The following is a 16429-nucleotide window of genomic DNA, read 5'->3' as shown; positions in this document are numbered from 1 at the left end:
GGGCAGCCTCACCCAGCGTCAGGCGCGCGCCTACAGTAGGTCCGCGACCCCTAGCCTACCACGAGGCAGCCCGCGGGGCTGGGTGGCCGGGCAGCGCACACGGGCAGCACCGACACTGCGCATGCTCGGCGCGTCGGCGCAGGTTTGCGCAGCTGAGGGGGCAGCACCGCAGCGGCGTCCGGGGTCTCCAGTAGGGCTGACGCTTCGGTGTTCGCATAATCCCCTGCTTCGGCTGGCAACGGGCGTCCCTCCACTCCCCGAGTCCCCGGCCGCCGCCGCCACCCCAGCGCGCCCCGATCTGGCCCCCTGCCCCGCGAAGATGGCTGCCGTACGCCGGGCCCGCAGTTATTGCCGCTGCCTGGTGCGCTTCTCCGACCGAGAACTCTGCTAAGCTCTGCTGCAGAGACAGGCAGGAGTAGACACCCAGACACCCAGCACCCCTCCTCCGGGGGGCGGTGCAGTGGGGGCACGGAGAGCCCCTCGAGCGCAGCAGGCCGCCCCGCCAGCATGGTAACCTGGCCAGGGGGCTCGAGGGTGGACGCCGCGGGGCGGGAGCGCGGTGTGCAGGAGGGGCCGGGCCTAGGGCTGGGGGTCGGCGGGGACTCTGGGAGGAGTGGGAGCTTCACGGCCACCACCCGTTAGAGGGCCCTGGCCTGACAGGGAGTGCGTCGGGGGGCGGGGGTTGCCAACCCTGGCTTCTCCCCAGGGTTCCTTCCTGCTGAGCCTCCCCAACCCCCGCCGGGCTCGATGTGAGGAGGAGGGTTTGCAGGACAGCCGGGGAAAATGTCCCTTCTCGGCTCTCTGAGTATGTTGAACCAGTCTCGGTCCTCTCGAGGGATTTTATCAGAAGCATTGAGCATAGATTGAGGTGAGCTGTCACAGCGCCTGAATTCGGAAGGGAGCTCTGGTAAGCGGAGACACTTGTTGATTGTCCTTCTGCCGAAAAGCCAGGCCCACCGACAGGCCCTGCCGGCACCTTGAAGAGCCCTGCGTGGAGGACGCATTTACCCCGCGAGGCGTCAGTTCCCTGGGTAGTATGTTGGCAGGTGGTCCTGGCGGAGTGGGGTTGGAGGGTTCGTCTCTGCGGCGTCGGTGCGGTGCAAATGGAGAGACTGAGCTAAGTTGCAGAGTTTGACAGCGCAGATTCCATGGGACTGTTCCCTACTGGAATACGTATTCTCTGCCCTGTGCCTTCCTTTGGTTTAGAATAAATTGTTCATCTGAGAAACTAATCTCTGACTGGGGCTTAAAGAATCAGGGATGAAATAATTCCAAACGAATTAATTTATAGTAGACTCAAATATTTATTGCATAAATGAATGGCTGAATTTATTTTTATTAAATTAATCTGGAGGATGGAAAAGGCGTCAATTGCTCCTGCTCCTAAACTCTCAAAAGTAGTTCTCTGACCAGGATTAAGCACTTAGCCTTTATGGGTTTATTAATCCCACCTGTGAAACGGAGGTAACATGATGAAGACATGGGCTACTCATACACATGAACTACTCAAGTGAAGGTGATATTTAGGTCAAACTCGATTATGAAAAATAAAAGGAAAACTTCCAAGTGGTAACTGAGGCCCTACTTATTTCAAGTAGTCGTTGAATTGACCAAATGTCAACTCAGCCAGATCCCAGATACAATAGTTTGTTTTTGTGATCATACTGTCAAAATCAAAGAGTGGTTTAGAGTTCCACTATGACACAGGGGAGAAGAAAGGTGCTGTCTATATTACACTTCTCCCATTTCCTTTCCTCATCCTTCAGATACACATTATCCACATGACATTTTGTCAATTCAATATTTTTGAGTACCTATTATCAGCCTGGCATAGTGTGAGACTCTGGTACAATACTAGATCTTCAGTATAACCAAACCTGCAAGGTGATTTATGATAAACTTTTAATCAGAGAATGTCACATATGAAAAAGGACCTCAGTAGATCACCATATCTTTTTACTGATGTCGCACAGACATGACAGCTGAGGCCTAGACAGGCCTTTACTACAAATCAAGCAATGTGTTTGGCCTTATGGTTACAGAGGTAACTGAGATGTGTTCCTGTCCTCGACGCCTTAACTCTAGTAAATGAAACAGCCAACCTCAGTACAAATGTTGTCATAATAAGAAGCACAAGTGTTATGGGAACACAAAAGAGGCCATTAGAAAGGTTGAAAAATGCTTCTAAGATGAACCCTGAGCTGAATCTTGAAGCGTGAGAAGAAATAGCTAAGTGAGGAAGAAGGCATTCCAGATAGAGCAAGCAGCTTATGCAAGCCAACTGGACAGAGCAGGGGAAGCTCTTGAAGTCAGTTTAGAATGACTACTAGGCAAGAGTTAGAAAACTAAATTACAAAAGATGCCTCACAGAACTCAGGTCCCCTCCCGTTACCTCTACTTAGAGTTTACAATAATAAAGCAGACTCTTACTTGAGAAGAGAGAGAAATACACTTCTCAGTGGGATTTATACATTCAGTCTTTCATTACATACTTTCCTGCTGGTGGTGTTCTTAGTAGGAAAATCTCCCAACTTGAAGAGACTAAAAAGCAATGTATTTGACAATACATTAATCCTTAAATTTTCCATTTTTCTAGAAATGCATCTGAGTTCTTGATCTCATTTATTTCTTCACAGATATATGTTTTACAGTGTGTTTTATAGTATTTTACCATATACTAACTGGTTCAAGTATGAAAGGCACCTCTGCTTTGAGTCTGCTTGCCAGAGATAAGATAGGAGGCAAGGCTAATTTATGTTCTGTAATATAGTGCAAGTATATCTGGTAGCTGTGTTAAAGACCTGTGTTAATATAAATACCGCCCCCCCCCACCCTGTCCTGCCCCAAAATAACATATGACTAAAATTTGCAATTGTAAAACTTACCATCTTTGGAACTAGTAAAATGAAATGGGTTTTATTATTGTCTAGCTAACCTTTAAGGGCATTTCCCTGATTGCCACATTTCTTTACAGTAAGTGTGGAGTAAGTTTCATTTGCTAATAAGTCTATTAGCTAACAGACTGAGCTGAGGCAACATGCCATTTTCACTGAAAGGTAGGATTTAGTTTAATTTAGCAAACATTTATGGAGAACAAAAGGATAAAATGAAAGTCATCTGACTGAAACCTCTATTAAGTCCCAAGTCACACACAGTAATTCCAGTCTAGCTTTATTACACTGAAGCCAATCCAATATATAAAAATTTAATTTATAGACAGATAAAATAGAAGGGGTTTCTTTACAAAAGCATTTACTATTAAAAGTCTGACTAAGAAGCTTTCCTAGTACATATAAAATACACAGAAGTTTTATTTGCATAGAACACATTTAATAACATGCTAGCTGTATAAAAGAAGTGACATCATCTTATGGACTATATTCTTTTTTTTTTTTTTTTTTTTTTTTTTGAGACAGGGTCTCACTCTGTTTCCCGGGTTGGAGAGCAGTGGTGCAATCTCGGCTCACTGCAACCTCCATCTCCCAGGCTCAAGCGATCCTCTCACCTCAGCCTCCCAATTAGCTGAGACTACTGGCATGCACCACCATGCCCTGGTAATTTTTGTAGAGACGGGGTCTTGCCATGTTGCCCAGGCTTGTCTCAAACTCCTGGGCTCAACCAATCCTCCCACCGCAGCCTTCCAAGGTGTTGGGATTATAGGCATGAGCCACCATACCCTGCCTGAACTATATTTTCTTAAGTGATCCATGAAACAAAAACTATCTGCTACAGCCAGGCATGACTGCACAAGCCTGTAGTCTCAGCTACTCAAGAGGTGGAGCAGAAGGATCTTTGGAGCCCAGGAGCTTGAGGCCATCCTTAGGAGACTCTGTCACAAGAAAACAAACTATTTGCTGAACTCCATAGGACAACTAAATGTTACTGTTTTCTGAAACAAAGTTGTTATTTTTAGCCACCTAACAATACATTTTAAACTAGAGCCCAGTGAATTTGTTTATTCTACAGTATCAAAAAAATTCAAGTATCAAGTTATATCTGATTGGCACTGTTAAACTTACCTGTGAAGAAGATATCTACAAAGAAGCGATGTTGTATTTCATTAGCATGAAACATTATAGTATTTTCTGTTTTAGTACTTGTAGAAGTTTATGGACACTAAAATTATTTGGGCTTTTTGCCTTAGACTCAATTATGTTTAGAACATCTGTCACAGCACCTTGTCACCTGCATTCCAGAACATTTCTCCTCCTGACGGAAAATACAACATGACCTATGAGGTAGTCTTGCAAAAGAAAAAAAAAAAACTTGGCAAAATCTAATCTAGCCTCTCAAGATCCAGCCACAATTTACAGAAAATAAGAGTAAGAGGTCAAAGGAACGTATTTATTGAAACTTCAGCAAAATCTAGCTTCTACAGAAAAACGACCCAGTTTCATCCCAAATAAATTACAAGAAAAAAGAGTGAGGATTATAAAAGACTTGAGACATATCAGTCAATTACAATGTGGACTTTATTTGAATCTTGATTTCACAAACTAAAATACATGTATTTTACATATGACATCTTGAGAAATATGAATACTGTGACTTGGTATTTGATATAAGGAATTACATTGATAATTATTGAAGTTGGGTCATGAGTACTTAGGGATTAATTCTCTTTAAATATTTTTGTCATAAAAACTTTTAAAATCTTGTAGAACTAAAAGAATACCAAAGATGTTCCTGTTTTATTTCTTTTTTTTTCTTTCTTTCGTTCTTTTTTTTTTTTTTTTTTTTTTGAGATGGGGTCTTGGTCATCCAGGCTGGAGCACAGTGGCTCTATCTCTGCTCACTGCAACCTCCATCTCCCAGGCTGAAGCAACCCTCCCTCCTCAGCCTTCCAATTAGCTGGGACCACAGGCATGCACCACCATGCCCTGCTGATTTTTTGTATTTTTAGTGGAGATGTGTTTTCACTATGTTGACCAGGCTGGCCTTGAACTCCTGACCTCAAGTGATGCTCCTGCCTCAGCCTCCCAAAGTGCTGGGATTACAGGTGTGAGCCACCACACCTGGCCAGAAGAAGAGAAAATAATTTTTATTATAGATTATCAGTAGTTATGTATATTAATGAAGGATTTGGCTTCATTTACCTAATTAGATTAATCATAAATCATTTATGAATAGTAATTAACTTGAATTGTTACTTTTTATAACACAGTTGGCCCTCTGTACCTGCAGGTTCTGCATCCTGGGATTCAACTGTGGATCAAAAATATTTGGGGGAAAAAAAAGCAATACAACAATAAAAAATAATACAAATTACGAAACAATATACTACAAGAACTATTTACATGGCATTTACATTGTATTAGATATTATTAGGAACCTAGCGATGACTTAAAGTATATGCGAAGATGTGCATAGGTCATATGCAAATATGCCATATGAGAGACTGGAACACCCAGGGATTTTGGTATCCTGAGGGCTCCTAGAACTAATCACCTGTAGATACTGAGGGACAACTGTAATTAAATTGATTTTTGGATGGACGCAACTGATGTTAAATTTGGCAGGGGCAGCGAGGGGGGGAATGTTAGGATTCACGATAATGTGAGTGCTGTGGTTTGGAGTAGAGAATATGCTTTTCAGACTCATTTTCCTTTGGAAATTAATAGTCAGGTCTCAAGTGTACCCTGCAGCCTTGCTACTCCAAGTGGGTTCCACAAAGTGTTGACAGTATGGTACTAAATAGCAAGTGGCTGAATGGGAAATGTAGGTTACAGAGGGCAACTGGTGTGTGTATATTTCTGATGTTATTTGGGTTTTTTTCCCCTCAGGCAGAAGCTGAGGAAGATTGTCATTCTGATACTGTCAGAGCAGAAGATGATGAAGAAAACGAAAGTCCTGCTGAAACAGATCTGCAGGCATGTTTCTTCAATTGTGTCTTTGATTTTCATTCCATTGTTCCCATACGTATGCAGAAATTGATCGTAATCATGGATATTTGTAGGTTGTTACTGTTTGCATTGAATTTAACTGTTTTCTTATTGGTTTGTAGAATACTTAAACTATGTTATGGCTTTGTGAAAAGAAGTATCAATAATGACTGCTTGTAGTTTAACATATGGGTTTAAAGTATTCAAACTAAGGCTTACATATGACTCAGAACCCATAATCTTAAAAAGATTGATGGGTTTGACCACCTAAAAGTTTAAAATCTGTGTATAAGAAAAGGCAAGGCATCATAAGTAAAGTTAAGAGAAATAGCCAACTGGAAAAACTGTTTATCATATATGGGCAGAGGGTTCATCTTCTCATTACATAGAGCACTCATATATTTGGAGGAACAGAGGATAAAAAGCTATGAATGGACTGTTAATGGCAAAATAATACAAATGGCCATTAAATATTTGAAGCGATAATTAGCCTCATTAATAATTTAATCAGATTGGTGAATAATGTGTGTTGCTGTCCAGGCTGTGAGAACACTCATGCAGTGTACATGAAAATGTAAATTGCTACAGCTTTCTGGAGGGCAGGCTGGTAATATGTATCAAAATGAAAAACATGCATTCCCTTGATACAGCATTTCTACTTCCAGGAAATTAATTTTAAGGAAATAGTGGGGAAAGTAAGTAAATATGCAAGTATAAAGATGTTTGGTATAACATTGTTTATCTGGAAAAACATCATACATACAACTTAAATATTCGTTACCTGTTATTAAGTAGTGATACATCCATACAGTGAAAACACTACAGCCATTTAAAAGGATGAAGTAAATATGCATTAAAAGAGAAAAAAAGTTGCTCTAACTAGTTAAGTGTGTCTCACTGCACTTGTAAGGTTAATAATTGGAATGGATCGTCTAGTAGACATTGAATGCTACTAAAGATTCTGCAGGTCAGAGATCTGTGTGTAACATGGTAAAAGCGTAGCAACAAAGCAGTGTACAGAATAGAGAAAAATTAATTTAAAACCTTCTAGATATGTCTTTTTAAAAAAAAAAAAAAAAAAAAAGAGGAAGCCAGGAATAACATATGCAATGGCTGCCTTTGGGCAGAGTGTGTAACCCAGTTTGGGTTCCCCAGGAAGCAGACTAGGTGAAGACTGCTGTGCAGGAAGTTCATTAAGGAGTACTCTTGGGATCAACACTTGTGGAAGGGAGAGAGGGAAACAAATGGGCAGGGAGAAGACCAGCTGCAGTGCAGTCTTAATGGACGGCTTAGCCATCCTCCAGGGAGTTCTGAAGATGAAATACCCTTTCAGGGCTGACCTGAGTTGCAGAGAGCCAAGCCTTTATTAGCCATTGATCAGTCATTGGGTGGGGATTGAGAGGACAGTGTGATTTTGCAGAGGCAGTACCCAAAAAACTCAAGTGTTTTCAGATAAAACTCTCAGCAGTTTGGGTAACAAGTTCTTTATTTCTAAAAGGGAATTTGGGCAACACACCAGAGTCTACCTTATAGGGTTTACTTTTTATGTGCTTTAAATTTTTTTTTTTTTTTTTTTGAAATGGAGTCTCGCTCCATCACCCAGGCTGGAGTTCAGTGGTGCGATCTCAGCTCACTGCCAACCTCTGCTATCCAAGTTCAAGCAATTCTCATGCCTCAGCCTCCTGAGTAGCTGGGATTACAGGTGCCTGCCACCACACCTGGCTAATTTTTTTTGCAATGTTAGTAGAGACAAGATTTTGCCATGTTGGCCAGGCTGTTCTTGAACTCCTGACCTCAGGTGGTCCACCTGCCTTGGCCTCCCAAAGTGCTGGGATTATAGGCATGAGCCACTGTGCCTGGCCTTTAAATTTTTTAAATAATAAATATTTGAAAAAATATTTTCTTTTTGAAATACAGAATGTTAATTAAGAGAAAGACTTAAGGCTTACCTATAGAATTTTTGGCAGCATTCTTAATATCTACTAGATGATATAGTCATTAAAAAATTATTGGAAGCTTATAACTTCAGCCTGTAAGTGATGGCTTATATTTTCATCCTAATTAAAATTTGGTTCTTTAATATAATTTGACTTTTGCTGTATTGACATGTATTTTATGCTAATTTCTTGATTCTTTAAGTTTTGAGCAGAAAACTATTTTAAAAGATAACATGTATTTAATGGATATTTAATAATTTAGAAGACAGTGGACTTAGAGTAATAAGTATATACATGGAAGTAGGTATTGGACATATTGGACATATTGATACATTGTTCCAGAGTTGAGCTACCCTTCCTTGATGAGTCCTAAAATGCTGTTCTCCCGGTAGGCACAACTCCAAATGTTCCGAGCTCAGTGGATGTTTGAACTTGCTCCAGGTGTAAGCTCTAGCAATTTAGAAAATCGACCTTGCAGAGCAGCAAGAGGCTCTCTCCAGAAAACAGCAGCAGATACCAAAGGAAAACAAGAACAGGCAAAAGAAGAAAAGTTAAGTATTATAGATGTTATAACAAATTACCTTTTTTTTAAATTTTATTTTGGCACATGGACATTTTCTCTGACACAATAGTCATTAAAACCAGACTTTTGGGACATAAACACGTATCTTGTAAAATAAAAATTTTGACTAGTATGCTATTTCTCACAATTTCTTCTAGCTACTTTGGATGGTACCACTACTCCTGCATGGCTTTTTTCTCTGTAGGTACACTGTCTTCATTGAGCTGTCTTGTTAATTTATAGACCTCTGGGATTCATGTGGTTTCTAAAAGATCGATGTCTTTGAATTTATTAACAGAACCAAAAAGAAAAAACAGAATTTTCTGAATTTATTAATAGAACTGAAAAGATTGCTCACATGTTAGTGTCTTTCCAGAGGTCTTAATTTCATGCAGTATTTTGTTATATTTTGAGTTGATCAGCTTACAATAATGCATTAATCTTTTATTCTGGGAAATTTTGAAATATTTTCACACTGATCATATTTTGAATGCTGTCTAATATTCATATCTCTTCTGGTACTTACACAGAGCAGGCACAGCATACCATTTCATTTCTTATTATTCTTCTTCCATAGAGGCTGCCATCTTTTTACCATCAGATCCAAGTTTGTGTTTACAATTAGTCATTAAATAATTGGCATTACCATAATGACTTACCTTCTATCTCCTCTTAATTTTTATTTTGAAATAATTACAAGTCCACAGGTATAGGGAAGTCTGGTGTACCCTTCAGCCTTCTCCGATAGTAACAACTTGCATAACTATAGTACAATATCAAAAATGAGGAAATAGACATTGGAATAATCCACAGTTTACTTAGATTTCCTGGGTTTATAAGCACTTGTCTGTGTGTATGTGTATAAATAGTTGTTTGCAGTTTTATTACAAGGTAGCCTCATGTAACCGCCACCACAATCAAGATACAGAACTGTTTTATAGTTATATACTCCTTTCCCTAGTCATTCATAACCACTGACAACTGCTGGTCTGTTCTCCATTTTGTAATTTTGATATTCCAAGAATGTTGTATAAGTGGAATCATCCAGTATGTAACCTTTTGAGATTGGCTTTTTTCACTAAGTATAATTCCCTCAAGATCAGTCCAAGTTATTATGTATCAGTAGTTTGTTCCTTTTTATTGCAGAATAGTATTGCATGGTATGGATGTACCCCCAGTTTAACCATTTATTGGTTGAAGGACATTCGAGTTGTTTCCAATATTTGGCTATTATGAATGGAGCTATGGAAATATATGTGTAGGTTTTTGCACGAACATAATTTTCATTTCTCTGGGATGAAACCCCAAGAGTGCAGTTGCTAAGTTCTATAGTAAGTGCATGTTTGATTTTAAAAGAAACTGCCAAAGTGTTTTCTAGAGTATCTTATATTAAGTTCCCACCAGCAATGTGTGAGTGATCCAGTTCATCCTCATCAGCATTTAGTGTTGCTCTACTTTTTAATTTTATTTTTATTATTTATTTATTTATTTATTTATTTATTTTTTGAGACGGAGTCTTGCTCTGTGCCCCAGGCTGGAGTGCAGTGGCGCGATCTCGGCTCACTGCAAGCTCCGCCCCCCCGGGTTCACGCCATTCTCCTGCCTCAGCCTCCCGAGTATCTGGGACTACAGGCGCCCGCCACCTCGCCCAGCTAATTTTCTTGTATTTTTAGTAGAGACGGGGTTTCACCGTGTTAGCCAGGATGGTCTCGATCTCCTGACCTCGTGATCCGCCCGTCTCGGCCTCCCAAAGAGCTGGTATTTATTTATTTATTTTAAGGCAGAGTCTCGCTTTGTCGTCAAGGCTGGAGTACAGTGGCGTGATCTCAGCTCACTGCAACCTCTGCCTCGCAGGTTCAAGTGATTCTCGTGCCTTAGCCTCCTGAGTAGCTGGGATTACAGGCCCCGCCAGTAATGCTGGCCTAATTTTTGTATTTTTAGTAGAGACGGGGTTTCACCATGTTGATCAGGCTTGTCTCGAACTCTTGACCTCAAGCAATCCACCTGCTTCAGCCTCCAAAAGTGCTGGGATTACAGGCGTAAGCCACCATGCCCAGCCAGATTGCTAATATTTTCAATGTTGTGTTTTGGAAGTTCTTTTTGTATTCTAGATACAAGTCTTTTATAGAATATGTGGCTTGTAAATATTTTCATCCTCTTAACAGGGCATTTCACAGAGCAAAAATTTTTAATTTTGATGAGGTCCAGTTTATCAATTTTTCCTTTTATGAATGGTGCTTTTGGTGTCAAATATAAGAACTCTTTGCTGAGTCCTAGGTCGCCAAGATTTTCTTTGTTTTCTTTTCTTCTAAAAGTTTTATGGGTTTTACATTTAAGTCCATGATCCATTCAAGTTAATTTTTATGTAAAGTATGAGGTTTAGGTCAAGGTTCATTATTTTGCCTATGAATGTCCAGTTATTTGACACAATTTATTAAAAAGGCCCTCCTTCTGCCATCTGTACTAATTTTTAATGCAGGTTTTCAAAAATTTTTACTTTATATTTTTATAGGCTCGAGAACTCTTCCTAAAAGCAGTAGAAGAAGAACAAAATGGAGCTCTCTATGAAGGTAAAAATTCAGAGCCCAGGTTCATATCATCATAATATTTCTGAATAATGACTCTGTTATTAACCATATTTTTTTTTTACTATAACATATTTGGTATAGAACATCAGTTTTCTTAATACATTCTTCCTTCAGTACTCATTGGAAATTGGTTCCAGGAGCCTTTGTAGCTACCAAAATGCTCAAGTCCCTTATATGAATGGTCTAATATTTACATATAACTTACTTATTATGTAAATAGTTGTTATACTGTATTTTTTTGTTTTATTTTAAATATTTTTGATCTGCAGTTGGTTGAATCAGAGAATGTGAAACCCATGAATACAGAGGGCCAACTATATTTGAAATTGTTTTTTAAGAAATGAAAAATAGAAATTGTTTTTCTATATAACCTGTCTTTTTGCAAAAAAATATTGCTGGGAAACATCATCATATTGGTAGGATAAGCAAAATAACTTTTTTTTTTACATTTAACTTTAGTTATTCTTCATTAATATAGTATTTAATATTGTTCATTTTACAATATGCTCTTTTTATAGGTGAAAATTACTTCAGAGGATGGGAATATAAAGGATAAATTGAGGAAAAAATACATGTTTTTCTTTTTAAGTTCCAATTTACATATTACTAACAGAAATATGTGGTAATATGTGTCAGCTTTGTGTCTTTTATTAACCCAATAGAAATGTGTAAATAAAGTGATAGGACTATTTACCATATTAAGTTTGTAACTATGCTTTCATTTTGTGATAGCAAAGATAATAATTGAGGCATAGGAAAAATTCTTGCGCTTGAATCATTTGAAAATGCCCCAAAAGTTACATCATTCAGAGTTACTGATTTATGTGCAAGTTTCTTCTAGTGATAATTTTCTTTAGATTTTTAGAAAGGCCCAATTGGTCAAGTCCCTGTGCAGCCTTCATTGGTTTGTGAAATTCGCATCTCCACTTAGTGTATGGTAATTCATCCAGAATAATAGAACATGGCAGAATATATTGAATTATAAACTTCTTTGTAGGGAAAAAGAACTAGTCAGCCTCTACAGCTCCAAGTTCTACTGGTGTATCTCTGTGGGGAGAGTTAGTGAATATTACAGCTCTAAACTACTTGTCTAGATTTGTAAAAAAAAAAGTTTTGAAGATTGCTTATGTAAATAAGAGGCAGCTGGGCTAAAGGAAGTTAAATTTAAAGGATAATTAAACAAACAAAAAAACTATTATTTATTCCACCCAGTAGGAAGCATTTAATTTTCCTCAACTTTGTGTCTTAGAAAAGTTTGCTTAGAAGTGTTTTTGGCCAAGCATGGTAGCTGATGCCTCTAATCTCAGCACTTTGGCAGGCTGAGGCAGGAGGATCGCTTGAATCCAGGAGTTCAAGACCAGCCTGGACAACATGGCAAGACGTTGTCTCTACAAAAAATTTAAAAATTAGCTGAGAGTGCTGACTGATGCATGCCTGTAGCCCTAGCTACTCAAGAGACTGAGGTGGGAGAATCACTTGAGCCTGGGAGGTGGAGTCTGCAGTGAGCCGAGATCGTGCCAACTGCACTCCAGCCTGGACAACAGAGTGAGACCCTGTCTTAAAAAAAAAAAAAGAAGTATTTTTGTTGGCTATAGCAATTGCATCTTCAGAGCCCAAAGAAAGACAACTATTTAAAAATCATGATACATAAGAGGGTGAGGAAAAAGATGGGAAGGGCTAATATATAAGAGTAAAATACAACATCTAAAGTTTAGGGAAAAGTTTCTTTCTGAGCAGTAAGGTTTGGAAATAGTTTTGTGTCACTGAACTACCGTTGCATGTAGAAAAACAGAATTTGGCTGATTGTAGAGAAAGTTACCAAATTAAACCACAGTTAAGGGTAATCAAAGGAAATGACAAAAATATGTGGTCATAGCTAATTTAGCTTTATTTCTTCTTTTAGCCATCAAGTTTTATCGTAGGGCTATGCAACTTGTACCTGATATAGAGTTCAAGATTACTTACACCCGGTCTCCAGATGGTGATGGCGTTGGAAACAGCTAGTGCGTATATAATTTGATAGACAGTAATGCATAGAGTTTGTTAAAGTTAAGCATTTTTGTCCTGTTGACTCTTAACGTAAGATGGTGCTAATTCTGTTAAGCTCTATACTCTTTAGTATATCTTTGTTTATAAAGTTGTAGAAATTTTTTAATTAGGGAAATTGAAAGATTAAGACATGGAAATGCACCTTTTAAACAGATACAAAAATAATAAAATGAAAACGGTTTAAAAAAATAAAAGCAGTAGTTCCTGAAAGGAGTAAATTAAAGGACACATTTCAACTTTCTGAAACCTATTTTAAGTAGAAAGTTTTAAAATGTAATTAGGCTAAATTTGGCAAAATGTTAATAATGGTTAAAATTGAGTGATGGGTTGATGGGATTTTATTACACTAGTTTCCTTTTGTATATATTTGAAATTTTACATTTTAAAAAAGGCTTCTAATTTTATTAGGAAAATGCTGAACTATAAAAGTCGTTATTATTCTCTTAATGTTTTTAGTAGAACATTAAAACTCTAACATTTATTTAAAAACACAGGTGCTAATATATTCCTAAAAGAAATCATATTTCAATTATATAGTTGCCACTTGCATCAAAGCCATGAAGTAGCGTTGGTTTTGTGTGGATAAAGATCAAGAAAACATATTTTTAAGGCAATACTTTTGAAGCTATTTGCAAGACAATTATAAAATTGTTTTGGTTTAATTCCACTGTCTCCCAAAACTCAATTTGCTGATATTAGAAGGGAAGGGGGTCTGTACCAATGAGAGAATGTCAGGTTAAAAATAGTACAGAGAAAAAAGTTTTGGTAATGAAATATTAGCTATTAATATATTCCCTCTGTCATGAAATAATTGTCACCTTTATTGATAACATATGCTTATTGCCAATGTTTTTTAACTGCATATGGTATTAACACTTAAGCTTTGAATAAGTCATATTAAAAACATCCCAACGAGGTCAATATTAATAGAAGTGTTTAAATTTTCAGCTAATAATATTGTTCACCAAATCAGTTAACAGTGTGAGATAGTTCATACTTAAAATGAATCACTTGGGTTTTTTCTAAATCTTCTTTATATTTGGGTAGAGTTGTTTAGATTCAGCTCTTCGCCAGTTTTGTAAATATGTGCCAGATGCTGTTAAGAAAGATTGTATTAAAATATTAAAGAGGCATTTCTTTTCTTTCCCATTTTTTATACAAACCCAGAGGCTACAAAAATTCTTTAAGGATTCATCTTTTTTTTTTTTTTTTAATAAGATCTGACAAGCCCTAAAAGTTTGCCTTTTTTTTTTTTTTCCTGTAACATGTTTGTAGAATAGCCATTGAGTCCATCTAGCCTCAACCACACTTATATTTTGTTGTATTATAAAATGCCCTTCGTGTTTTTTTTTTTTTTTTTTTAAGTCTGCATCACTTGAAACTTCCTGGTTTTCTAACTTCGCCTTCATCCAATCCTCTTTGTAAGTCTGATCATCTTTAAGGTTTACCTTCAGTAAAAATAGAAAGCTCAGACTTTTTTCTAGCACCCTTCACTACACATTTGCATATATTGATAGATGATTTGTGAACCCTAAGATGTTTTGAAAGTAGATATTTTCCTCTCTGAAGGTAGGCTGATAAGGCAAATCTGTTAGAAAACCCTTGGCAAGTAAATACCTCAGATGACATCTGTAGATTTGGTTTTTATCCAGTTAGAATAAATTAAGGTTAAAGAACATATTACGTTAAGATTTTTGAAATCATTTGAAAGTTTTCACTAACTCATAAAATCTCTACTTTACAATAAAATTAGTTAAATCTCAACACCTGTATCCAAAAATTCTAATTCTTTCTGGATGATAATTACTGAAGCTTTTTTCTTTGAAAAACTGGTATGGTATTCCTTTGCAAGGCAGGAGAAATTCATCACATTTAAAAATGTATCACATGTTGAATAAGCTTTAGGTGACTTTTTGTAAAGCAAATTTGAAAATGCTATGAAAAATCAGTTCTAAACTATACGCTTATAGACTGAGGCACTTAATTTATTCACCTTCCTTTTTTCAGCATTGAAGATAATGATGATGATAGCAAAATGGCAGATCTCTTGTCCTACTTCCAGCAGCAACTCACATTTCAGGAGTCTGTGCTTAAACTGTGTCAGCCTGAGCTTGAGAGCAGTCAGACTCATATATCAGGTGTGAATACTTGTTTTTTATAACTCAGTGAGAAATATCTTAACCTTAAAGATTTCCAAATTTATAAGGTCAGATAATTTGCCAGGTAACTGCTGCTTTAGTTCAGAATATGATGAAAGATCTAGTTATAATTATCATTTGCATATACTATTAAGCTGTTTTGTGGTTTTGTTTTGTATTTTTTTGGGACAGAGTCTCACCCTGTCACCCACGCTGGAGTGCAATGGTGCAATCTTGGCTCACTGCAACCTCTGCCTTCCGGGTTCAAGCGGTTCCTGCCTCAGCCTCCCAAGTAGCTGGGATTACAGGCGTGTGCCACCACGCCCTGCTAATTTTTTGTATCTTTAGTAAAGACAGGGTTTCACTATGTTGGCCAGGCTGGTCTCAAACTCCTGACTTCATGATCCGCCGGCCTCGGCCTCTGAAAGTGCTGGGATTACAGGCATGAGGCACCACACCCAACCCACTAGTAAGCTGTTTTAAAATCTAAAGCAGAACAGTTTGTAATGCTGTTGTTTAAGGTTGCCATACCTTTTTCAGTAAAGATCTAACAGGATAACTCTGAGTTGTTGAGGTAGCCCTAAGAAAACTGGAGGAATACTGGTATCATGAAGCATTTCAACCATGTTGGACAATTGTCCTAAGACAGGCTGAATGTTTAGAAATTAATGTATTTTTGGCTGGGCATGGTGGCTCATGCCTCACCTGTAATCTCAGCACTTTGGGAGGCTGAGGTGGGAGGATCACTTGAGGCCAGGAGTTCAAGACAAGCCTGGCCAACATGGTGAAACCCCACCTCTACTAAAAATACAAAAATTAGCTGGGCGTGGTGGCGCATACTGGTAGTCCCAGCTACTTGGGAGGCTGAGGCCGAGAATTACTTGAACCCAGGAGGCAGAGGCTGCAGTGACCTGAGATTGCGCCACTGTACTCCAGCCTGGGCAACACAGCAAGACTCTGTCTCAAAACAAAAAGAAAGAAATTAATGTATTTTTAATATGTTAAATATTGTTTGGCTCGGGGCTTTTTCAGAGGAGGACAATTGAAAGTTTTCAAGGAGATGAAAATAACTTTAGTGTTAATAGATGCAATATGGATCACACACAGTAGATTATTTTTGTAAAACATTTAATATATCTGGTATGAGGGAAAATAGTGTTTTATAAAAAGTAGTTTTAGATCTATACTGAAAAAAAAAGATATTTATGTCTTGATGTTAAGAACCATTCATTATTATTATTGAGTAGCTAAATACACTCATGCTTCAGCTCTG

The 16429-nt window shown here is 38.1% G+C and overlaps 2 protein-coding genes across 2 annotated transcripts in view; both read left to right on the top strand.

The window, feature by feature from the left end:
* The first annotated feature begins 106 nt into the window (after positions 1 to 106).
* Positions 107 to 391, top strand: LOC139363386 (uncharacterized). The gene has a single exon (XM_071096940.1). It carries the CDS (start codon positions 122 to 124, stop codon positions 389 to 391), a length of 270 nt encoding a protein of 89 aa, XP_070953041.1. The 5' UTR covers positions 107 to 121.
* The window catches only part of LOC105490850 (F-box protein 9), a 33702-nt gene continuing 17651 nt past the window's right edge, over positions 379 to 16429 (top strand). Inside the window, exons 1-6 of the mRNA XM_011756815.3 lie at positions 379 to 510; positions 5784 to 5870; positions 8212 to 8370; positions 10894 to 10951; positions 12873 to 12972; positions 15026 to 15156. Of these exons, the coding sequence (XP_011755117.1) occupies positions 508 to 510; positions 5784 to 5870; positions 8212 to 8370; positions 10894 to 10951; positions 12873 to 12972; positions 15026 to 15156 (538 nt within the window). The 5' untranslated portion in view covers positions 379 to 507. The remainder of the gene's footprint in view (positions 511 to 5783; positions 5871 to 8211; positions 8371 to 10893; positions 10952 to 12872; positions 12973 to 15025; positions 15157 to 16429) is intronic.

Source organism: Macaca nemestrina, chromosome 5 (assembly GCF_043159975.1).
Source record: "Macaca nemestrina isolate mMacNem1 chromosome 5, mMacNem.hap1, whole genome shotgun sequence".
Classification (NCBI taxonomy): domain Eukaryota; kingdom Metazoa; phylum Chordata; class Mammalia; order Primates; family Cercopithecidae; genus Macaca; species Macaca nemestrina.
This window is presented reverse-complemented; position numbering and strand designations above follow the sequence as displayed.

Bases quoted from the DNA above. Each gene is read 5' to 3' on its own strand.
- LOC139363386 (XM_071096940.1), top strand. From the start codon at position 122: ATGCTCGGCGCGTCGGCGCAGGTTTGCGCAGCTGAGGGGGCAGCACCG.